The sequence below is a fragment of the Zeus faber genome (assembly GCF_960531495.2).
Source record: "Zeus faber genome assembly, chromosome: 2".
NCBI lineage: Eukaryota > Metazoa > Chordata > Actinopteri > Zeiformes > Zeidae > Zeus > Zeus faber.
The window spans coordinates 49,229,987-49,254,442 of record NC_137189.1 but is presented as its reverse complement, the minus strand read 5'-3'; the positions used below and the strand labels follow the sequence as shown (position 1 = coordinate 49,254,442).

Genomic DNA, 24,456 nt, shown 5'->3' with positions numbered 1-24,456 from the left:
GAGGAATTATTGCTCTGTTTTGGTCGACACCCCCCGCCCCCCCTCACCATCACCCCCCGTCGCACATCGGACTCTGCGTCACTCTTGGCATCCAAACTTCATTTATTTATTGATGCGCTTGATTTTTTTTCTTATCGTTCCAGATTTAAAAAAAAAAAGGAGATCAAGGGGATCACCCCGCCCCATCAAATAAAACCAACGTCTACGTGAACCGCACAAAGCGTTGCGCCATTGAAGTGCCTAAAATAGGGGCGATACGTACCCTAGCGCATTTTAAGGCAGTACTTGTAGAGTTTAGACTTCCCGTAGATTCCCCCCAAACAATTAATCGCAACAGACACTCTTTGTATTTTACAACAAGTATTTTAGGCAAAATGATGGCAAAACGATCTGCGGCGGCTAAAAGGTTCAATACAATCTTCAATAGTGCTAGAAAGGCTCTAGAATAAAATACAAACTAAATAACGACAAAAATTCCAAACTCCCGTGGTGAGGTCCAGGACAAAAGGAATATTGCTACGACGGTAGAAAGGTTTGCCTCGTTTCCCAAATCCCCTCGTGCCAACACTGAAAGTCGACCTTTATGTGACGCCCCCAGGAGGCCTGGAAAGGTACAGCAGAGGTCAGAGAGCGAGCGGGAAAGAGAGGGAGAGAGAGAGGGGGGGGGGGGGGGGGAGGATAATGTTTCACTGAATACCACTCACTACAGACCGGGGATCGGAAACGTCCAACCGTACAAAGAAGCAGTTCATCTCCGTCCAAAAAGCTCAGTCCGTTTTCACCGCTTTTCGCTTTTTGGAACGAGTGAGTTTACCCTGTTGTCGAGTCCAGAAAGAAAGAAAGAGGGAAAGAACAAAAAGGCAGAATATTCCAGGAGGGAAAAAACCAAATCAAACCAGAACATCAACTATGGAACGCTCCACTCGTCTCTGAGGTCGACTCCATCCGTCAACACCAGCAAAACAAACTATTAACGAGAAAAAAACGAGTGAAAAACCACAGCAAGGAAACAAACTGTTTTCTTTTTTTTGTTCTTTTCTTTTTTTTTTTAGAAGGAATTCCATTTCCATGGTGTTCTGAAAACACGTCAAACTCCTTTTTCCCGAAGCTCCGCTTGATATGTGGCTGACGTCCAAAGTCCCAAAAAACAACAAAACAATCTCCCAAAAAAACCCAAATCCTCCGGTCCAGGTAGTTATTACTATTATTATTATTATTATTATTATTATTATTATTATTATTATTATCATAATTATTATTATCATTATTATGATTTTATTTTTTTGCCGTTTTTTCCCCTCTCCTTAGCGGGCGAAGGAAGGATCTCGTCGATCTCGGGGGAAAAAGAAAACATCCAGACGTCTTTGTACTTTTTCGTGATTATTCCTGGATTGTCCTGGATTGTCCTGGATCCGTCCAGCAGTACTGCGGCTCCTCCCGGTGGAGCCGGGTTGGGCTCAGGCGGCGAGGCGTGGTCCGGTGCGGTCCCTCCTCATACCTGGATCCCGGTGCCGTGGAGGTGCAGCATCTGGGCCCTCATGGTCTGGATGCTGCTCATCACCTTCTTCTGGTGGCCCACCAGCGAGATGCCCAGGCTCATCACGTCCCTGGACGGGAAACGCAGGAAGAGGAAAACAAACAATGAAAAAAGACGAAAGAAACATAAATCAGCGGAAAACAAAGTCTCTCTAAAGTTAAACCTGGACCGGATCGGATCGGACCGGATCGGATCGGACCGCAGCCAGAGAGGGACGCCCCAAACACAAATGATATTCATAGCCTCAGGTTTTTCATTAACTTTTAAGGGAAGAAATAAATAAAAAAGGAGGGAAATAAATCCAAGCCATTACCGGCTTGTTTACGACGATGAAATTAAAAATGTATTTATGCGTGATAGAAAAAAAATGCAAAGTTAAACAAAATCAGTTGTTCACAACAATGAAAGTTAGAAGTAAAAAAATATATATATATTAAGAAACTTTGCAAAACATATTTTTTTCCTTAAACTCAACTTTGTGTTTTTTTTAAGATATGAAAGAAAGAAATAATCACAATGACATTGAAACTGATTAATTTTATTAAGAAAAGTAAAGTAAAAAATGGAATGAAACTTGAAAAATGATTATTTTTAATAAATTATATTTTTTCACACATGCACACATTTTTTTTCAAAATTAACTATTGTTGTTATTGTTATTCACAAGAGATATTTGAGATTAATTCAGTTCAAATCCATTCATAAATTAAATGATGATAAAATAAAAATGAACCCTGAAAAGGAGAGGTTTTGATTTGAAATAGTTTCTCAAGCTTCTCAAAGGTCATTGAAGAAATAATTATAATAAATGGATTCACGCAGCGAGGAACAAAACATGCAAGGAAACTTCAAAATAAGAGTTCATATTTTCTCCCAATTTAAATTTTCTCTCGTTTGAACTCACTCTATGGACATGCGGGCCACGGCCTCCAGCGTGGCGTACCCCGCCGCCGTGAAGTTGTCCCGGTAGCGCTCCATCTTGATGGCCTCCAGCCACTCTGCCACCGAGCGGAAGGAGGTGAAGTCGGGGGGGCTCTGGTCCAGCAGGGGGCTGATGGGCCTGGGGAGCGAGGGCGGGGATGAGGGAACCATCCCCAAAAAACACTGATACAACATGTCGATCCAGAAGAGCTCTGGAAATAAGGGGTGTTGAGTTCCGTCATATATGGAATGATATATTAAAAATATATGTGTTATGGTTGTATCGATATATTATATTATGTTATCTAATGATTTATATGTTACTATATAATATTTATTTATTTAATATTTCATTTTTCTTCAGGAATATATTGCAAAATATAAAGACTGTACAGACCTATTATTCTGCTATTCAGACTATATCTGTGTTTATATGTGTACTATTTAAAACATTATACTATATTTACTGAATAAACATTGTGAAAACAGTGTGTCCCAAAAAACGTTAATAAATCAGATCTCCATACATTACACTGCTCAAGGGCTGATTCTCTTTGGAAATATTCTCTAACCAATTCATATTACATTACAGTTATCATTGAAATAGAATTACCCAAATTAAATTATAACAACTGAAATTCAATTAAAAATGAATTAAAACGTGAATGGCGCTTCCTGCCGCCTGTGGAGGGCCGCTCCCGCCCACTCCCGCCCGGACGCCCCGCGCCGTGGCCCCGCAGGTAGCGCAGGTAGCGCAGGTCTGGCGGTCGCCTCTGGCCCCGGGCGTCTCCCCCGGAGCAGGAACTCATTACAGGGATTGATTTAGGAGCCATCGAGCGCTAAGCCGTGGAAGCTGCTGCCGCGCCATCGATTCCCCTTCCGTCTCTTTATCTTTCATCTTTACGCTCAACTACAGCAGGTAAATCATCCGCCAGGCTAATGCTCCTCCGGTCCCTCTGTTTGAGAGGGCGAGCGGCTTTTTATCAGCTGGTAAAAGCGCCTCCTGTGCTCATGTGCGATGCTGTTTCCATGGCAACGCAGCAGGTTTTCTTCGAGGGCTCTATATAATTATATCCGTATCGCGATATGAGACGAGATATCATGCTCATATCGCATATCGTTCATATATACATATATATATGGATATCGTGATATGACACTAGATATCGTCTGGGATTTGGGTTGTCGTAGAATCGCGATATAGTGCACTGTTGTCTTTCAGGAGCGCTGCACTGAAGTAATGCAAAACCGAAATCCCAGACGACATCTAGTGTTATATCACGATATCGATATCATGGCATGAGACAAGATATCGTCTGGGATTTTGGTTTTCGATTTAGTGGAATGCTGGTTTTAAGGCGTTACAGCAGTTTTCTGAACTTCATTTATAGACTGGATCTAATCTGTGGTGAGAGAATCCACATTTCTACTGATTGGTTCTCATGTGTAAATATCTTATGAGAGCACCAACAGCCATCCCCAAAATATCGTCAAATGATCACCCCTAGTTCAGGGTGTCTCCAGGTTTTGCAGACGCTCCGTTCTGCCGAGGAAGCAGCTGGAAACGGTGATTTTTAGAAATCACGCCCCTTTGAGTGCCTTTTGGGCGCGTCCCAAACAGTGATAAGAAATTCGCCCCTTTTTGGCGATTTGGCTCTCTGCGAGTGACTCAGTAGAAAGATTTGTTCAATTTGTTCAGTCTGATTCGGTTTTGGCAACGAGAGCGAGCGTCTCAGTGAACACCTGTTCGGGAGGGGAGCGAACCACTCTCCTGCCAGAGCGACTCCAGGCTCCAGACCGAATCATTTAAGAGATTTGTCCGCTCCCAGCGGATCGTCCACGTGTCGTGCGCCACTCCCCCCCTGGCGTTCCGTGTAATAAACAAGGGCGCAGCCGCCCGCCAACACGCCCCCGACCCCACCCGAATAGCTCCCCCTCTCACCTCGTGCAGGTGCCCACCGGGGTTTTCAGGGTGTTGGGGTTGCGGATCATCTTGTCCAGGATGCTGACGATCTGGTCGAACTTGGGGCGCTCGGCGCGGTCCTTCTGCCAGCAGTCCAGCATGAGCTGGTGCAGGCCGGGCGGGCAGTCCATGGGGGCGGGCAGGCGGTAGCCCTCCTCGATGGCCTTGATCACCTGCGGAGGGAGACAGGTCACGTCACGGCGTCGTGCGCCCATGGAGCAGAACTCCTTCTCTCTGTGCGATCGGTTATTTTAGTTGATGTTTTTGTTCATTTGCCAACTCTTTTGTGTTTGCTGATGTGGGTTCATTTTATTTTTTATTTTTGTGCTTATTTCTCTGTGCATTTGGTGATTTTTGCCGTTGTTGTATATCTGGCTATATTGGCTTTACCGCAGCCCCGCCCCCTCAAGCTCGCAGCCCCGCCCTCCCCAAGCTCACAGCCACGCCCAGCGTTGCGCGGCCGTCCGGTCGCGTTGCCGTGGCGATGGAAGAGAGCGAGCAGTTTTGCGCGTCGAGTGGGCGGGTGCGGCGTACGATCCGCTAGCCCCGCCCGTCCGATAAAGACCCGCCCCGCTTTTTGAGCATATTGCAGAGGGGGGGAGACGGGGGAGACGGTGAACCTCTCGGCTCTTGAGACGCGGCCGCGGTGTTTACATCTCACCGGCGCGTCGGGACACGAGCCGCGCACGGTGCGCGCGCACGACACTAGACCAACAACGCTGCCTGCTCAAAGACGAGGAACTTTTTGTGGCCGCGTTCTTTGGCGGATTTGAATGGAGGGATCTGCACCCGGCGCCGCCGGCGGAGTTAATGGAGGCGAACGGCGTCTGACTCATTTCCCCGGCTCTGGTTCTGCGTCGCCACAAAAGCCGCCACTTACGCGGCATCTGATAAATAATAAAATGCCGCCTTTGAACTGAATGTGTTCCCACTTCATCCGACTTCATTGAAAGTCAATAGCGGGCGAGGGCGCGCGGTGCGGCGGGAACCTTTGATTTGGGTCCACTATGCCCCCACCCTCTTTGTTTTCGGGGGCTTTGCATCTTTCGCCGCGTCTTCCATTCCTGTCAGGAACGCTCGGGCGAGAAAAAGCCCAGGAAGGAGAGGAAGTGTCAAAACAACAAAAAGAAAAAGGAGGAAGAAGAAATGCTAATATTTCTCCGCTGGCTGTGTTCCTGGAGGAGCTGTCGTGCCGACGTCTTGACAGAAGCCCCCTACAAAAAAAAAAGAAAACCCTGACACTGACGTCTGTCAAGTATCTCGGCGTCGGAAACACCGTTTAACCGCCCGGCCATCTTGTTTAGCATCTCTAACGGCCGACTCCTCCGCGGACCGGCGTCTGGTAGCGAGGGGCCACGAATGCTAATGAAGTGGAGTGTCGGCGCTCGCTGCCCGGGAGGTCTGGACGTCCGCCGAGAAATAATAAGGCGTTTGTACCACGCCTGAAACGAGGCGATCGCCCTGCGTCAAGACACGGCGGGGTCTGATCGCGGGGAACCGCTTCGAGTCGTTCGGCTCGGTTGGAGTCGCTCGGCGGGGAGTTGGAATATACAGCAACGGATGAGGAATCAATCATCATCCTACGTTGTGACATATGTAAATACAAAAGGAACATAAAAAGAAGGTCTAGATGTTGTATGTAATATAATAATAATAATAATAATAATAATAATAATAATTATTATTATTATTATTATTATTATTATAACAACATAATAACAATAATTATAATAATAATAATACGAGAGATCAACTGTAGATGATGATTATAGGTAGATTTTGCTTTGTCCGTCACTTAACTCGCGGCTAAATGGTTATTTAACTATAATGATTTTAATGAAATGTGATTGTCTTTGAACCCAATATACTTGTATAATTCGCTCAGTTTTTTAATAACTTGCTGTTTATTACAGCCTTAGTTAATATTCAGTTTTTATTATTTTGTTTAATAAGCACTTGCACACTTTGACCTGATCTTACATTTTACTTAACATTCTGCTCATATCACATATTCTTCTTTATATTGGTATTATCTCCCAATTTGTATTTAGTCCCCATTAAAATAAACATTATTTGTTTATTGATCTTTGGCGTGACGTATTGAAAGTCAAAGGAATTAGGATCAAATCCCCACTTAATTGATTAAAGTTTAACCCCGTTCCTAATGCACGGCTCAGAGTCTTACATTCGGGGTGTTGAGGGCATTATGCTCCGTTAATGTGATTTCATTTGATATCTAAGCCTTGGAAGCAAAAAAAAAAAAAAGGCCCTTTAAAATAAAAGCCTGTAAATCAACTCCACAACGTGAGACGTGGCGTTTTTAAAGGCTCGTGAAAGGGGTTTGGATCAAGTTTAGATCCTAAAGAATCATAGTATCACTCAAAACCGAGAATTGGAAAATGGAAAGACAAAGGGTCACCCCCTAAACCTCACACGACCTCTGGTGTTTTAACGGCATTTCAAAATAAAAGCCTTATTGGTATTTCATGTGTGTTGTAAATCATTGATAAAGTGTTAATTACTGTTCTAAAAGTCCCGCGCCGCTGTTTTTATTGGTGTTCCCTCCCACGGTCATGACCGCCTCATCACCGGACCGGACCGGCGTGTCAGAGTTATGAGTTTAATTTCCTGCTTCGTTTTTTCTGTCTCCGGGCGGAAGGCGTCGTCACACCGGACTATATTAACGGCGCGGCGCGGCGGCAGCAACTCACGTCTTGATTGGACATGTCCCAGTACGGCCGCTCCCCGTAGGACATGACCTCCCACATGACGATGCCGTAACTCCACACGTCGCTGGCCGAGGTGAATTTACGGAACTGGATGGCCTCTGTGGCGGTCCACCGCACCGGGATCTTTCCACCCTGTTCGGGTAAAAACGCAGGTCAGTGGCGCGAGCAAAGATCAAATTCATTATACTCTGTGTCTTCCCCTTCAAAAAAAAAAAAAAAAACACCCACCAGGGAGAAAGTTTGGACGCTAGAAAGGCACGGTCAGCAGAGACAAACAAACACGGAGGAAACTTTGAAAGCCTGGCGCTGCATGTTGAGCGACGCGGGCGGCGTCGGTTTGATGAGGGCGGTGTTTCCCGACCACAGCGCTGTGTTTACAAGCAAATGCTCCCCTGACGCACCGCCGCACCTCCGGCAAAGCAGGAAAAACTCCGGAACCTCACAAGCCCATACACCTGCGCTCGTTATCATTATCCTGTAATTAGTGATGCAAGACGCGCAAACGATTCGTTCGTAGCGAACAACTCAATTCAATGAGTCTGGAGTCACAACAGGGGGCAAACGAGGGGGTCAAACCGAAAATAATCAACAAGACAAACATCAGGACGATATTAAAGTCCATAATTCCTACTGAATGCGACTCATTTAGCAAAACTGATATACAGTTTGCGTCCCACCAAAATAACTGTTTTGAGGGAACTAAATGAGAGGATTCCATTCCCGGACCCAGAGCTGATCGGTTTCTTCTGACTCTCCTTCGTCGCTCAGGAAGTGCTCCCTCGCTCACCGTGCTTGGCGGTCGGAGTCGGAACGCTGAACGATTCTTTTGTCCCGGTGACTCGTCAAGGACCGGATCCCATAAGAGTCGAAACTTTCATGGTTCTGACTTCCAGAGGGAAACTCGTTGTGGTTCTGATGAACACAGGGCTGCTGTTCCGCTCGAACTCATCAGTTAGTGCAGCCTCGCAAATTTTATGTATTTTAAGTGGAATTTGAACCGTGGTTGGGAAACCCCGGAGGGGGCGCTTTATGACGGTGTTCTGTTCGGACTCACCGTGGTGGTGTAGACGGCCTCCGGGTCGTCGTCGATCACCCGGCTGAGGCCGAAGTCCGACACCTTGCAGACCAGGTTGCTGTTGACCAGGATGTTCCTCGCCGCCAGGTCGCGGTGCACGTAGCCCATGTCGGACAGGTACCGCATCCCGGCCGCGATGCCCCGCAGCATCCCCACCAGCTGGATGACCGTGAACTGGCCGTCGTGTTTCTGGGGGAAGAACGTGTGTGGTCAGCCGTCTTTAGCTCCCAGGGCCAGGCGATGTAGCCATGTATCGCGATATATCGACATATCGTGATATGAGACCAGATACCGTCTGGGATTTTGGTTGGATCGTACTACAGTGATATAGTGATAGAAATGTTGTTTTTAAGGCTCCCTGACAACCAAAATAACAGATGATATCTACCAATATAATATCGATGTTAATACTGATAATATCGATCCCGATATAGTGTTGTTATCATGATATCATAGATTCTCGATATAATAATAACACAGTTAAATGTTCTCTTCGAGCAGCATTACAGTTAAGTAATGCAAACCAAAATCCAAGACGATATCTTGTCTCATATCACAATACTTATATAATATCTATATCCTGATGTGAAAATAGACATCATCGGGATATCGCAGAAATCGCAATATCGTGACATAGTTTAATGTCGTCTTTTAGACTGTGCTACAGTGGTGTAATACAAACCAAAACGCCAGACGACTTCTACCGACATGATATCGACATCGTGATACCAGACTAGACGTCGTCTGGGATGTTGGTTGTCGGAATATCTTGGTCTTGTGCTCGGACTCATGAGTGAGTCGATGACGTCCGGGATTTTGGTTTGATCGTAACATTGTGGTGCAAGTAAATGTCTCTGAGGAGCGTTACAGTGAATTGACGCACGGACTGTTCTGCTGTTCTGATCACGGGTCAGAGTATCAACGTGACCGATTATGGCTTTTTTTTTTCAGATATTTCATGTATGTGAATATGGGAGAAACAAAGCACCAGTAGACATCCCCAAAATACCCTCAAGCTGCCGGTATGAAATATTTTGTCCAGAATGACTGTGATACTTGGCTTGGTCGGCCCCACTTCCTGTTGTCTGCAGCACCTTCCTGGGAATAAGCTCAAGATGACCTCAAAGTGTTTTTGAACTCTATATTTAGGAGACACTCACCCTGAGGAAGGCGTCTAATGAGCCGTTCTCCATGTATTCAATCACAATCATCACTGGCTTCCCTGGGAAAGAAATCGTTCATTAATTGATGGATAAATATTATTTTCCAGTTAAAAAAAAAAAAAAAAAAACCTTCCTTTAATTGACTTTTATCAAGATTGCTGCTGATATTTTTAGCTATGTGCGTTTAGCTGGCTTTTAATTAAAAGTTACCATCTGCTCTTTTTATTATGAGGAAATGAGGAAATGTAAAACAGGCAGAGTGGCTAATCTGATCACATACAACGTCACTCTGTTTGGTTTTTATCCAACCTTCACCTCCGACAAGACGCCAGAAACATGGCTTTTATTTCAGCTTTTGCACATGGAGGGAAACTCCGGCTCGGATGACTTTTCTCCCCACACCTTTCCTCTAGCGTTGTGAATAATAATAAGAAAAAAAAACATACATTTAAAGGGACAGCCTGGTTGAGCCCTTTCGAGGCATCTCATGATAATTGCGTTAGCTCAATGCATGGCTGCAGATGGGTTCAACTAGCTTAGCTTCTGTGAAATGAGGGAACTACACCCTCCAGCAGCTTGCAAGTTAGATCACGATACATTATTGTGTAAAAAAAAATAACCCTTGAAAACGAGACTTGACGTTGAAATGCAGCTGGACATGAAAATATGAATCTCCATTTTCGCAGTGATTTGACACCAATAACTCAAGAGAAATAATGATTGATCACAATTCATTTGCTGGGAAATGATCGTGACCCTTCAATGTCAAAATATGATGAGCAAAAAAATATAACTGAGAATATGAAGTATTAAATCAAAGGTGCTATACAAATAAAGCTTGTTAGGATTATTATGAGCACTATTATGATGGTGATCATTATTATGATTATTACCCCGAGTGACCACGCCCTCCAGGTGCACCACGTTGGGGTGGTCGAACTGGCCCATGATGCTGGCCTCGCACAGGAAGTCCCGGCGCTGCTTCTCGGTGTAGCCCACCTTCAGGGTCTTGATGGCCACCGACACGTCCCTCTTCCCGGGGAGCTTCAGCCGCCCGCTGCACACCTCCCCAAACTCCCCTGGACGGAGGTAGGGATGGAGAGAACCAGACATGACGGAGGAGACGGGAAACTCCCCACGCGCACACACCGAGCGCTTCCCGGCGACAAGTTCATTCGACGTGTTGAGCTGGAGCAGCTGCTGAAGAGCGACGTCTTGTTTTCCCCCGGGGGACGGAGAGTGAGACCCATAATAAGATGATCCCGGGCGCTGGATACTGTAATTGACCGCCTTTCCAAAAGCCACGCCGCAGCAATTTCTCACAAGTGGCTACGTCTGGGTACCGCCGCCTCCGAATGTGTCATGGTTGGTTTGCTGGCTCAAATTTTATCTCTCAAAGTCATCGAGCTTAACCTTTTAACCTCGGACAACGAGCGAGGCGACCGGGGTTTACTCCACGGTTGCTCTTAGGGGGAAACTCCAGTTCTGTGCTAGCGCAATGCATGGCAACATCGAAAGGGTTGAGTTATTTAAGCGATACATCTTGTCTAAATGTTAAAATAAAAACAAAAATATGAGATTGTTAAAATGCAGCTCCATTTGAAAATACTATGAACTAGAATTACTACAAAAACTAAAGTACCCTTCTTTCAGCGGTAATTCAAGACAAATAATTCAAGAAAAGCAGCGTCCCACATATTCATTGGGATGAACATCCCCGTCTCTCCATTTTGCAATCGCGCTATGAATATAATTAGAGACCTAAAATGACGACGCGTCCCAACCCCCACACTGGAGAGGGGGCTGGTGGGCGTGGCTCACCTGCTCCGATCACCCTCTCGATCTTGATGCATGAGGCGTCCAGCTCCTTCGTGAACTGGTGAACCGCACGGCTCGGATCCTCGTAGGTTTCTGGGTCGATGTAGGTTTTGGTGCCTGGAAATTTAACTGTGGAGAGATGAGAAGATTACTGATGGTGGATGGATGGATGGATGGATGGACTGATGGTGGATGGATGGATGGATGGGTGGATGGATGGATGGATGGATGGATGGATGAATGGATGGATAGGTGGATGGATGGATGGATGGATGGATGGGTGGGTTGATGGGTTGGTGGGTGGATGGATGGATGGATGGATAGAATGATGGATGAGTGGGTGGATGGACAGATGATAGATGGGTGGGTGGATGAATTGATAGATGGATGGAATGATGGATGAGTGGGTGGATGGATGGATGGATAGACAGATGGATGGATGGATGTATGATGGATGGATGGATGGATGGATGGATGGATGGATGGATGGAAGGATGGAAGGATGGATGGATGGATGGATGGATGGGTGGATGATAGATCAATGAAGATTAATCACATTCGGGGGAGCAAAAAGGCGTGCTATCAGTGTTCAGGAAGGGCCACATCAGCCAATAACAACACCCGCCTCTCCACTCTCTCCCATAATTGCCTCGTCCATCCAAGATGGCAGCCGATCTGATAGGAGGCACGTTATCGCCGCTACACGCCGGACAAATTGAGTCGACACGTTTGGATCCGGTCGCTATCTGGCCGCCTCGGTCCCGCCTGGATGCCACCAGGTGGCAGATAGCGCCAAGGATCCGCCGCCACGCCCCTCCGCCATCTTTGTTTGTGAAAAGGTGGAGGGAGTCCTCCACCCCGTTTGAAACAACCCCACAGGGACGCGGCCGCTATCCTGTTCACCACTAAGGTCGTCACAAAACACAAATTATTATGACCTCATTAGTTAGTGATGCAAACGATGACTCGCAAACGATTCGTTCGTGGTGAACAAATATTTTAAATGAGTCTGGAGTCAAGGTTGAATGTTCCACTCACAAACTGAAAATAAGAAGCGAGCACTAATTTAAAGTCCATAATTCATATTGAATGTGCCTGATTTACATTTTGCAATTTGCATTTCAGAAAAAAAACCCTCTTCACAGATTCAGGAAGTTTGAACCGAACCAAACAAACTGAGATTGGGAAATTGAAGGACTCTTTCACTGAGTGAGAGCGTCAAGCGCCGGATCTCAAAAAGAGGTTTCGATGGTTCGATCCCCGGCTCTCCCTGATGGCGTCTTGAAGCGTCCTTGCGCAGGGCACTCGAGCCCTAGTGGCTCTCGACGGCTGCGTCCGTCGGTGGAGGAATAATTGTTGCTTTGGACAAAAGTGCTAAAGGACGATGAAATGTCCTGATGAACGCAGCTGCTGTTCTGCTGGAACTGATCAACTCCTAAATCCTAAATCCTTGCAATTTCCCCAGTATTTATTTATTTCGAGTGTCATTTGAAAAGCCCTGCTCTACCCGAGCTGCTCCATCAGGGAGGTACTTAGTGCCGATCGGAACCGGGCTCCGGTCCACGCCCCCCCCCCGCCGACCACCATGTTGTTTTGTCCGAATCAGCGCTTTGCCTACAGCGCCGAGCGTTAGGGGGTCGGCCCTGGGAGCCGTCTCCCGGGGCGTCATTAGAGGAGGAGGTGTGAGGGAAGGACCTCTCGTACCTCGTACCACCGGGGGCGCTCCTCCGCTCCTCCGCCCCCCGGAACTCCCAAACCCCCTCCGCAAATATGTCGGCGTTCGGGCCTTTAGCATTTTTAATTTGCACCTCCGTCTCCGGGGCGGCGCCGGGCGGGCGCCAGGCGGACGTCTGGAGGTTTAGTGATTCAGAGAACGTGGACGGAGAGTTTTCAGCTCGGACTCAAATCAAATGAAACAGGAAGAAAAAATACGTTGCCTTGGGGTTTTGGGTGGAGGGTTCAGGTGCAGTAATTGAGGTGTTTGGTGTGTGTGTGTGTGTGTGTGTGTGTGTGTGTACATACGTGTGTGTATATGTAGTGTGTATTAGTTGTGTATTAGCACAGGGTACTGGACTGGATCTTCAGGTTCCCAACGGTCACGATTTCGATCGATTCGATTTCTCTTTGATTCAATCATGTAGCTTTCAGGTGGCTCACCATATTGACATGTTGACGTTTTATACATAATTAAATTACTTCTCCCCATTTTTTGGTGTCACCATCTGACGCGCACTACAGAAACATGTCACGGAACTAATTTCAGTCTTATATATAAATTAAATATTTCAATTAATTCAATTTGTGACTCTGGTGGTATTTAATTTGAGCGGAAAATCATTGCATAACCTAAAAAAGTATCAAATATAACAACTACCAAAGGGATTCAGAAATTGACCAAAAAAAACAAAAAAACCCAATGGAATTTAATCGTCTGAATGGAGGATCGATTTTTGTGTTTATTAACCCGCACCTAGCGTGTATGTAGTGCGTATGTATATATACAGTATATATATGTTTGTGTGTCTGTTTCAAAGGAAATGCTTTGCGTCCACAGGGACTCACACTGGAAGTAGAGCTCCTCGTCTCCCTCCTGGTCGGCCTTGCTGTAGCCACAGTGTCTGAACGGGGGAAGAAAGACAAACTCAGCGTCACGTTAAGGGAACGTTTCAGCTCCGCTTCAACCACAGTTTACCACAAACTCTCAGAGGGAACGGGTGAAAGACACGCCAGCGCACGGCATGCTGGGAAAATGGCCGCGTCAGCCAAAGCTCAGCCAAAGTCAACCGTATGCAAATGAGGGAACCACGTCCCAAAAGCCAAATATGTGCGAGGACGAAAAATGCCGAACTACAACCCAAATCCAGGAAGGAAAAGGTCTCGCTCGAAAAACGGTAAGTTTGAAGTGATTGAAATTCCAGGCGAGATCCTGAACAGAGCATGAAATGTAAGACGCGCTTGAAGCAAATTGCAGCTTCTGCAGTGCAATGCATTCTGGGAAAGCTTGTGATGGGATCGATGCTGGAGTGTCTTCACCGTGATCCACTTCATAACATGTCTCTAAGGTTAAAACAAGGCTTGTTGTTGTTTGACGCTTTGTAAAAAGACTGGGAACTAAAGTCAAGTAATGTAGAATGAATATCAAATAACATACACTGCCAAAGCCAGTGATGGGTCAGCTGGTAATTGGTAACCCCAACCCTAACGCTAACCCTAACCCCAACCCCAATCTGAGGGATGCACCGATACCATTTCTACCGTTTTTTACCAAGTCACTTTTATGCAGAGCTTGAACTTCCAGCTCTAGAGCTAGAACTTCCAGGTCCAGAGGTTCCCTATTTTCAGACGACCATCTGGATTCTCTAATTAGAGCGACCCAGAGGTGCAGACGAGCTTAATCAGCTCCTAGCACTAACTGTTTAATCCTGAATTTAATGACCTCTACGTTTGGGTTCTGGCCAAGTACCCAGAGATGAATGCAAGCACTCGAAAACTATGGATGGGAGTAATGTCTGCGTCAATGATTCACAGAATCAGATGTGACATGAAAGTGTGGTTGATACCAGTTTCGATGCATCCCTCTTTACAACCTCAAAAGGGAACTAACCCACAATGCATTTCTCCCACTAGCAGTGCGGCCCATGTAGTGGACGGCAGATAAAGCTCATATCTCAGCACAAGTCACAGAACAACATGTATTACAAGTATTACATCGATCACAAGTATTACAAGTATTACATCGATCACAAGTAGTAATGAGCCAAAATTGATGCAGCATGCAGCTTGATGGACACACTGAACATGGAATTAGACATCAACTTGATTAGACGTGCAGGTTCACGACTGATGGATTGATGGACTGGTGGGGTGGTGGGGTGGTGGACTGGTGGACTGGTGGACTAGTGGGGTGGTGGACTGGTGGGGTGGTGGATCAATGGAGTGATGGACTGGTGGACTAATGAACAGATGTACTGATGGACTGGTGGAGTGATGGAGTGGTGGATTGATCAACTGGTGGAGTGGTGGAGTGATGGATTGATGGACTGGTGGAGTGGTAGACTAACGGACCAATGGACTGGTGGTACTGGTGGATTGATGGAGTCATGAACCGGTGGATTGATGGACTGGTGGAGTGATGGACTGGTGGAGTGTTGGACTGGTGGAGTGGTGGAGTGGTTGACTGGTGGTGTGGTGGAGTGTTGGACTGGTGGAGTGGTGGACTGGGGGAGTGATGATGTGTTGGAGGGATGGAGTGATGGAGTGATGGAGTGGTGGAGTGGGGGACTGATGGACAAGGGGACTGAGGGACCAGCGGAGACTCACAGGAGCGGGGAGTCAACGGGGCCGGCGAGAGCGTACCTTCTCCCGATGATGAAGCCGAACACCATGAAGACCAGGATGATGGTCCCAGCCACGGCCACCACCGCAATGATGATCACCGGGTTCTGCTCTGTGGACACAATGGCGGCTGAGGAGGAGAGAGAACCACACAGGGTCAACTTCGGGGCAGACGGACCGGAACCCGAGGACCTGAGGCCTGGGAACCCGGAACCCAGGACCACCCAAGACCCTGGGCCCAGGACCTAGGACCCAGGTCCCGGGACCCGGGACCCAAGACCCAGGACCCGGGACCTAGGACCCAGGGCCCCAGGACACAGGACCTTGGACCCAGGACCTAGGACCCAGGACCCAGGGCCCCAGGACCCAGGACCCAGGACCTTGGACCCAGAACCCGGGACCCAGTGACCTTTATTGATTTCACAGTAACATGGATGTATTGTCGGAAAGGCGGCGCTGAAGGGGAAGCGGAGTGCTGACATTCCTCTTTTATTCTCTTAAATGAGTTGATGAAGTCACGCTGAGTCACTGGCTTTAGGTTTTGGAGCAGAAGCTGTTTTTAGACTCGTCGTGTTTTGGACGTTTTCATAATTCATAATGCAGCGACAGCGCGGTTTAGAAGGAACAAATGACAGAAGAAACGCAGCGAAGCGAACGCGGTCTCAGTTCTATTGAAAGGTTTAAATGTAAATAAAACATTTGAACGGACAGTTATACACAGCTTATACAACAAATACAAGGAATATAAGCTAAATATATAACCTACAGTATATATAACGAATATAAAGAAAATAACCTTAATATATAACCTACAGTATAAGTAAGTTAAGTTTATAAAGAATATAACCTAAATATATAACCTAGTTATAACGAATATAAAGAATATAACCTAAATATATAACCTAGTTATAACGAATATAAAGAATATAACCTAAATATATAACTTACAGTATATATAACGAATATAAAGAATATAACCTAAATATATAACTTACAGCATATATAACGAATATAAAGAATATAACCTGAATATATAACCTAGTTATAACAAATATAAAGAATATAACCTAAATATATAACTTACAGTATATATAACGAATATAAAGAATATAACCTGAATATATAACCTAGTTATAACGAATAAAAAGAATATAACCTAAATATATAACTTACAGTATATATAACAAATATTAAGAATATAACCTAAATATATAACTTACAGTATATATAACAAATATAAAGAATATAACCTAAATATATAACTTACAGCATATATAACGAATATAAAGAATATAACCTAAAAAAACAGAAAAATGTAGAATGTGATGACAAATAAAAATAAATGATACAATCTGTTCACAGAGGGAAGATAAAATAAAACAGAAAAATGTTCTTTCTTCCCTTCCTCTCTTCCTGTCTTACTGATTCCCTGTCTTCCTCTCTTCCTGTCTTCCTCTCTTCCTGTCTCTCTGTCTTCCCGTCTTCCTTTTTCCTGTCCTCCTGTCTTCACCATTTCCTGTCGCTCTGTCTTCCTCTCTTCCTGTCTTCCTCTCTTCATCTCTTCCTGTCTCTGTCTCCTGTCTTCCTCCCCTGTCCTCCTCTCTTCCTGTCTTCATCTCTTCCTGTCTTCCTCTCTTTATCTCTTCCTGTCTCTGTCTCCTGTCTTCCTCCCCTGTCCTCCTCTCTTCCTGTCTTCATCTCTTCCTGTCTTCCTCTCTTCATCTCTTCCTGTCTCTGTCTCCTGTCTTCCTCCCCTGTCCTCCTCTCTTCCTGTCTTCATCTCTTCCTGTCTTCCTCTCTTCATCTCTTCCTGTCTCTGTCTCCTGTCTTCCTCCCCTGTCCTCCTCTCTTCCTGTCTTCATCTCTTCCTGTCTTCCTCTCTTTATCTCTTCCTGTCTCTGTCTTCCTGTCTTCCTGTCTTCCTGTCTTCCTGCCGTCCTCTCTTCATCTCTTCCTGTCTTTCTCTCTTCCTGTCTTTATCTCTTCCTGTCTTCCTGCCGTCCTCTCTTCATCTCTTCCTGTCTCCTGTCTTCATCTCTTCCTGTCTTCCTCTCTTCATCTCTTCCTGTCATCATCTCTTCCTGTCTTCCTCTCTTCATCTCTTCCTGTCTCTGTCTTCCTGTCTTCATCTCTCCCTGTCTTCCTGCCGTCCTCTCTTCATCTCTTCCTGTCTTTCTGTCTTCCTGTCTTCCTTCTGGAGATGAAGGACACCATCTCTCCGTCTGGGATTATTAAACCCACTTTCGGAACCAGCGCATGGGGACCAAGTGCAAAAATAGAACCACCACCCGTCCCTCCTGCACTCTGTCGTTCCATCTCTCTCTCTGTCTCTCTCTCTGTCTCTCTCTCTGTCTCTCTCTCTCCCTGTCTCTCTCTCTCTTTTGTCTTTGTATCTCATTCAGAGGACACAGGTTCAGATTTACTTCCACCATTCACTTCCTCCTTTGATCCAGGAAGTCCATATTTGGACATGGGCGTGTCCCCTCCGTTAGACCACAGGGCCCCCATTCACACCTCCGCCCTCCGAGCTCCGCCCTCCCTACCTGAGGCATCCTCCTTGGTGGTGATCTCCAGCCGGGGCCCGTAGGTCCCGTAGCCGGCCGCCGTGAAGGCCCGGATCTGGAAGACGTAGGACGTGCTGGGCTTCAGGTTGTGGACCACGGCCGACAAGGACCTGGAGCGAACCGTGGAGTAGACCCGGTCCTTCTGGTCCTGCAGGGGAGGTTATACTTGATCATGTTCATAATCCAAAACATGACTTTATTAAATGGAAGCGTTGGACTTGATGTTACACCATGTTCACCATGTGAAAAACATGATGACGATAGTACTGACCTTAAAGGACGACCCAAAACTGAAATTAAGCATAATATTTATTTTATACTTTAGTTCATTTCGCATCTTCTTTATTTTATTATTTGAATTCTTATTCTTATCATTATTTTTACTCTTATTCTTCTTCTTCTTCTTATAATTATTATTATTATTATTATTATTATTATCATTTTTATTATTATTATTATTATTATTATTACTTGACAAAAGGAACCACAATATGGTTCATAATCCATAACACCAGCAATAACATCCTGTCTTACTATTATTACATTATTACTTACAATATTATTGGGATATTTACTTATAAAATGGTTTTCCATCCATCACCTCTTCTTTTTAAACAATGCATTATATTCGTCAGGGTTTTCTCCAATCTCTCCATTTCTATAATAGAAGCAGTGAAACATATTGTTATTTAGTGTGTCCGGCCGCGGCGCATGCAGCCAGTGTACTGGCCTTGGAATGTGTTATTATACTTCTGTTTGTGATGTTCACATTTTAAACGGGAGCCTCGCCTGCAGCTCCGCTCCCGCAGAGGAAACAGGAAATAGGAAATATCTGCGGCGCTTGCAGAGGAATGCACGGCGCCTTTCCTCCTCCTCCTCGTTGATCCATGAACCCTCTGTTGAAACGCAGTTAACCTCTGATCCCCTGAGCTGACTGCTGCGCATTCATTTCTTATATTTAATTCATATTATCATATAAATAAATAAATATATATATATTTTTTTTATTATCATTATATTTTTATTGTAAAGACTTTTGGGTTCTGCAGTTTGCATCCACTTTCCTATTTTCTTCTGCGCTGAACAGTTTTCCAGCTCTTGATTGGTTGGACAATTCGAATCACACACACACACACACACACACACACACACACACACACACACACAATATTGTACAATACAATATTATCGCATCGGGACCCGAGTACCGCCCCGCCTCCACCCGGGCGGGGTCGGTGCCCGCGGTGCAGCCTGCTCCACCCACCTTCTCGTAGTACTTGATCTCGTACTCGGTGATGACGCCGTTGGGCTGCTGAGGCTCCTGCCAGGACAGCTCCACGCTGCGCTGCTGCACCTTCTCCTTGATCACCTCGCTGCCCTGCGACGGAGCTGGGGGGCCACAGGGAAAAAACGTTGCACCGTCAGTTGGTGGAGTCGGGCAGGGAACTCAAACCGGCACACGAGCCCTCCTCCGTCTCTGCTCCCTCCTTCCAGGTGCCCCCCCGCCCTAATGGAGGAGCCTGACCAGCAGGTCACCACCTGTTTGACCACACCCCCCCCACTCTCCCAGAATCTATTTTTTGATGGATGGACAGACACTGTAGACAGACAGACAAACACTGTAGACAGACAGACAGACAGACAAACACTGTAGACAGAGAGACAGAAAGACAAACACTGTAGACAGACAGACAGACAGACAGACACTGTTGACAGACAGACAGACAGACAGACAGACAGATAGATAGATACACTGTAGATAGACAGCCAGATAGATACTGTAGACAGGCAGGCAGGCAGGCAGGCAGGCAGACAGACAGACAGACAGACAGACAGACAGACAGACAGACAGACAGACAGACAGACAGACAGACAGACAGATAGATAGATAGATAGATAGATAGATAGATAGATAGATAGATAGATAGATAGATAGATAGATAGATAGATAGACAGATAGACAGACAGACAGACAGACAGATAGATACTGTAGACAGACAGACAGACAGACAGACGGACAGACAGACAGACGGACAGACAGACAGAGGCATTCGCTACTCCATATTCCATCTTTCAAATAATCTTGGATTCATTCTTTGTGGCGTTTTGGGAATCCATTGTTTCAGAGGTTTATTGTAACACAAACAAACAAACAAACAAACAAACAAACAAACATATAATCTCTCACACACACACACACACACACACACACACACACACACACACTGGACCAATCAGCCACATCCCTCCCCCTCCCGCTCAGTGAGCTGATGAATATTCACGCCTCCTCCTCTAAATGTTTACACCTCATGATCAAAATTTTAATTACGCCGTGCGCACGGGAAGATGGAAGCCAGCGACATGTATATTATGATGAATATTATGAATGACAATTCACAGCAGTTAATTCCAACAGCAACCACAGTGGAACCAGCCCACGCTGCCCCATCCCCTGCAGGAAGACAGGGAGGGAGGGAGAGACGGGGGAGAGAGAGAGACGGGGGAGAAAGGGGGAGAGAGAGAGAGAGAGAGAGAGAGAGAAAGAGAGACAGGGAGAGATGGGGGAGAGAGAGAGAGACAGGGAGAAGGGAGAGGAGGGGGAGAAGGAGAGAGAGAGAAAGAGAGACAGGGAGGAGGGGGAGAAGGACAGAGAGAGAGACAGGGAGAAGGGAGAGAAGGAGAGAGACAGGGAGGAGGAAGAGGAGGGGAGAAGGAGAGAGAGAGACAGGGAGAAGGGAGAGGAGGGGGAGAAGGAGAGAGAGAGACAGGGAGGAGGGAGAGGAGGGAGAGGAGGGGGAGAAGGAGAGAGAGAGAGAGCGAGAGAGAGAGACAGGGAGGAGGGGGAGAAAAAGAAAGACATGCTGGATTCCAGGTTCAGAACCAGAAATCCTGTTTCCATGTTTTAGCTCCGGTATTTGAATTTGACTTTCTGCTGAACCTGGACTTTCCAGCTCTGCAAATATATAAAACAATTAAAAACAAAATTGATGTTTTCTTTTAGTTTTTAGAATATTTTAACAGTTTTTTGTATTTTTTTGTATTATTTTGATTCATTTGTTTATTTTTTAATTTACCCATGTTTACTTAGTTAATATTTTAACACCCTCGGCCAATGTAAAGCACTTTGCGATTCGTGTTGTGGATTAAAGTTTCTGGACCCAGATTTTCCACCTCCGTGCGAAAAGAAACAAGTTAAGAAAAAGGCAAACTGTGAAAGTTTTGCATGACCAGTCTATACTCTGAGGAGATGGAGCTCGCTTGAAAATTATGCTTACGTGTCCATTCTGCCCCGAAACACAACCAAAAACACTCAGAAATTCAGATGAGTCATCCTGCACCACGGGCCAAAGGCTTTAATTACACGGTGTCTTAGCGAGTTGAAAGTGCGATGCAGGGGACGTACGACCCGGTAACAGATACTCGTTGATCCACAGTTAACAAAAAAAAAAAAATACACAAAAAGAGTAAAAAAATAAAAAATAAATGACTGAACAATTTTCCTTTTTTTTGTTGTTGTTTTGTATTTAATGCCGTTCAATGATAATAACGGTCAAGAAAGTTGATTTTATATTGACATATTGTGGTGTTTTTTATTTTATCCTTCTTTTCAAATGTATTTACCAAAGTCCACATTTTGAACTACAATATATTGTCGTCAGTGTAACGTGAGAAATTACAACCAAATTAGCCCAAAATAGTAAACACCATGCTAACGTTTTATTCATGTCTTATCTTAATTTAGAATTAGCTTCACAAAAAATAGCATTCCAAATCTACCAAAGTTCTTGTTTCACCTTTTTTTTCAAATATCTTTGGTAAGAATGTACAAGGTCAGCGTCTTAAAGTACTTCATCGTAAGGAAAGATGAAAGAGTCCATGAAAATGTACAAAGGACACTTGGAAACGGTCAAAACCTGCATTTCCAGCTTCGGCTGGTTTGCTTCTATTTTTGGTCATTCATAACCTCCATACTGTAACATTCATAACCTGCATAGCCTTCGTAAACTTCAACACCTCCATAACATTCACGACATCACCACCTCCATAACCTCCACTTCATTCATAACCTCCACAGATGGTAAATAGTCTGCATGTTATAAAGCACTTTTCTAGTCTTTTCTAGTCTAGCTGGTACTACTACATCTGCACCAAAGTGGACGTTCAAAGTACCAGTCTGGGTTAATGACGTCACGTTATAACACCACGCCTCCAGGAATTAGTCTCAAAGCCGTCCACGATGACTCTATTAAAAGAATGGAAAATGGCCTCCATTAACCGGCGGGAAGTAATCTGTTTGGTGTGTGTCGCCGCCATGTGCCCTGACCCGCCAGGGCGTGGACCCCGGGCGGATCCTCTAATGCCCGGTGACCCCCGCATTGTTTTGGTCCGACCCGCCCGCTAATGACTCCGGCCGGATTAGAGACTCATTAGCCCTCATTGACATTCCTGGCGGCGGAGAGTTAGCGGGCTAGCTCGTCACGCTAACCGCTTGTTGTGACACGTCCCCAAAACACCAGGCTACTCGGACAGACGATCCCTTCTTTCCCCCCATTTTTCCTCAAAGGAAACGATTAAGTTTTCACCCCGAGTCACAACACAAGGCCGTTATCGGAAGATTAAGCTGCCGACAAATTGAACTGGATTCCTACTGAAGTCGATAAAGAGTGAAACGGACTCAAGGACCGGACCAGAATTATAGACTTCTGGGGTTAGAGATTAACACAACTGAAAGAAAAGGTCCCTCGCTCCTGTATTTCTAGAGAGAGATGGATAGATGGTAATAATAATGAACTAGTAATAATAAAAATTTTAAAACTAATTGGCAACCTACAGCAATCAGCCACAACATTAAACCAGTGAGAGGTGAAGTGAATAACATTGATCATCTGGTTCCAATGGCACCAGGGCTGGGATATATCGTGCAGCAAGTGAACAGTCAGTTCCTGAAGTTGATGTGTTGGAAGCAGGAAAAATGGGCGTGGTCAGGATCTGAGCCACTTTGACAAGGAGCACATTGTGATGCTGGACGACTGGGTCAGAGCATCTCCACAAGCACAGGTCTTGTGGCTGTTCCTGCTCTGCAGTGCTTACTACCAAAAGTGTCCAAGGAAGGACGACCGCTGAACCGACCACAGGGTCATGGGGCCTAAGGCTCATTGATGCACGTGGGGAGTGAAGTCTAGCCGATCTGGTTCGATCCCCCAGAAGAACTATTGTAGCACAAAGTGGTGAAACAGTGAATGTTGCTCTGATAGAAAGGTGTAGAACACACAGTGCAGGGCAGCTTGCTGCGTATGGGAGCTCACAGTGTCCATGCTGACCCCTGTCCACCCCTGAAAGCACCTACAATGGACACGTGAGCGTCACAACTGGACCATGGAGCAATGGAAGAAGGTGGAGGTCTGATGAATCACATTTTCTTCTACATCATGTGGGTGGGCGGGGTTAGGGTCCGATCCGATGGAGCATCTATGGGATGTGCTGGAACAACAAGCCCGATCCATGGGGGCCCTACCTCCAACTCCCAGGACTTAAAGGATCTGCTGCTAACGTCTTGGTGCCAGATACCAGAGGACACCTTCAGAGTCTGGTGGAGTCCATGCCTCCACCTCACAGCTGTTTTGGCGGCAACAGGGGGAGCTCCACAATATTGGTGTTATTGGTGCTGGTTTTAATGTTGTGGCTGATCGATATATAATATAATACATCTAGAAATGAACTACAAGGCAGTAAATTTGGAAATATACAAGGAACCTCAACAAAATAGAAATAAACAACAATAAAACATAACGCTAACAACAAACAATAAACCAAAAGAATAAACTTAAAATTACACAAGAAACAAAAAAGCTTGCGATATACTGTATACGCAGTGAAGTTGAAAGGAAGCCCAGCGGTGACGGTGCACTGCAGCAGTTATTTTGTGAATTCATTAAAAGACGTATCTTTTAAAAAGTTGTATTGTTATACAGTATATTTGTACGGTTCTTATTGGTCAGCCCACCCCATAATAATCCAGATGTATTTTTTTTGGTTGCGGTCGGAGCCTCGTCCTCTTTGCTGCAAACTGGGACATGATGAGCGATGCTCCTCACAGAACGACTCTTAGAGCTGCAGAGCAGGTGTGAAATGGAGAGAGATTCTCTTTCCTCTTTTTCCAGGGGTTGGAACCGTCCACCAGCTCCAATTTAGCTGTTTTTTCTTCCTTTTTTTTTTTTTACTTGTTATAAAAGTTACAAAAAACAATGGAAGTCTGGACCGAGGAGGATGGAGGTCAGATTGTTGGGTAGTGATTTTAGAAAGAACCTGAGAGAGAGACTTTCAGATGGATGGATGGATAGATGGGTGGGT

At 45.6% G+C, this 24,456-nt stretch overlaps 1 protein-coding gene across 4 annotated transcripts in view; it reads right to left on the bottom strand.

Moving 5' to 3' along the window:
* Positions 1-1,492: 1,492 nt before the first annotated feature.
* Positions 1,493-24,456, bottom strand: part of epha7 (eph receptor A7) — a gene marked incomplete at its 3' end in the record, with an annotated part of 90,009 nt that continues 67,045 nt past the window's right edge. Inside the window, exons 6-17 of one of the 4 annotated variants that reach the window (XM_080024314.1) lie at positions 19,370-19,494; positions 18,085-18,253; positions 15,527-15,671; positions 13,769-13,824; positions 11,210-11,335; positions 10,282-10,467; positions 9,386-9,447; positions 8,205-8,414; positions 7,133-7,282; positions 4,401-4,594; positions 2,442-2,597; positions 1,493-1,607 (exon numbers count right to left, since the gene is read on the bottom strand). In XM_080024314.1, coding sequence (XP_079880440.1) covers positions 1,493-1,607; positions 2,442-2,597; positions 4,401-4,594; positions 7,133-7,282; positions 8,205-8,414; positions 9,386-9,447; positions 10,282-10,467; positions 11,210-11,335; positions 13,769-13,824; positions 15,527-15,671; positions 18,085-18,253; positions 19,370-19,494 — 1,694 coding nt within the window. Of the gene's footprint in view, positions 1,608-2,441; positions 2,598-4,400; positions 4,595-7,132; positions 7,303-8,200; positions 8,415-9,385; positions 9,448-10,281; positions 10,468-11,209; positions 11,336-13,768; positions 13,825-15,526; positions 15,672-18,084; positions 18,254-19,369; positions 19,495-24,456 lie in introns of all 4 variants that reach the window. The other 3 variants (XM_080024313.1, XM_080024315.1, XM_080024316.1) reach the window with 3 other exon arrangements.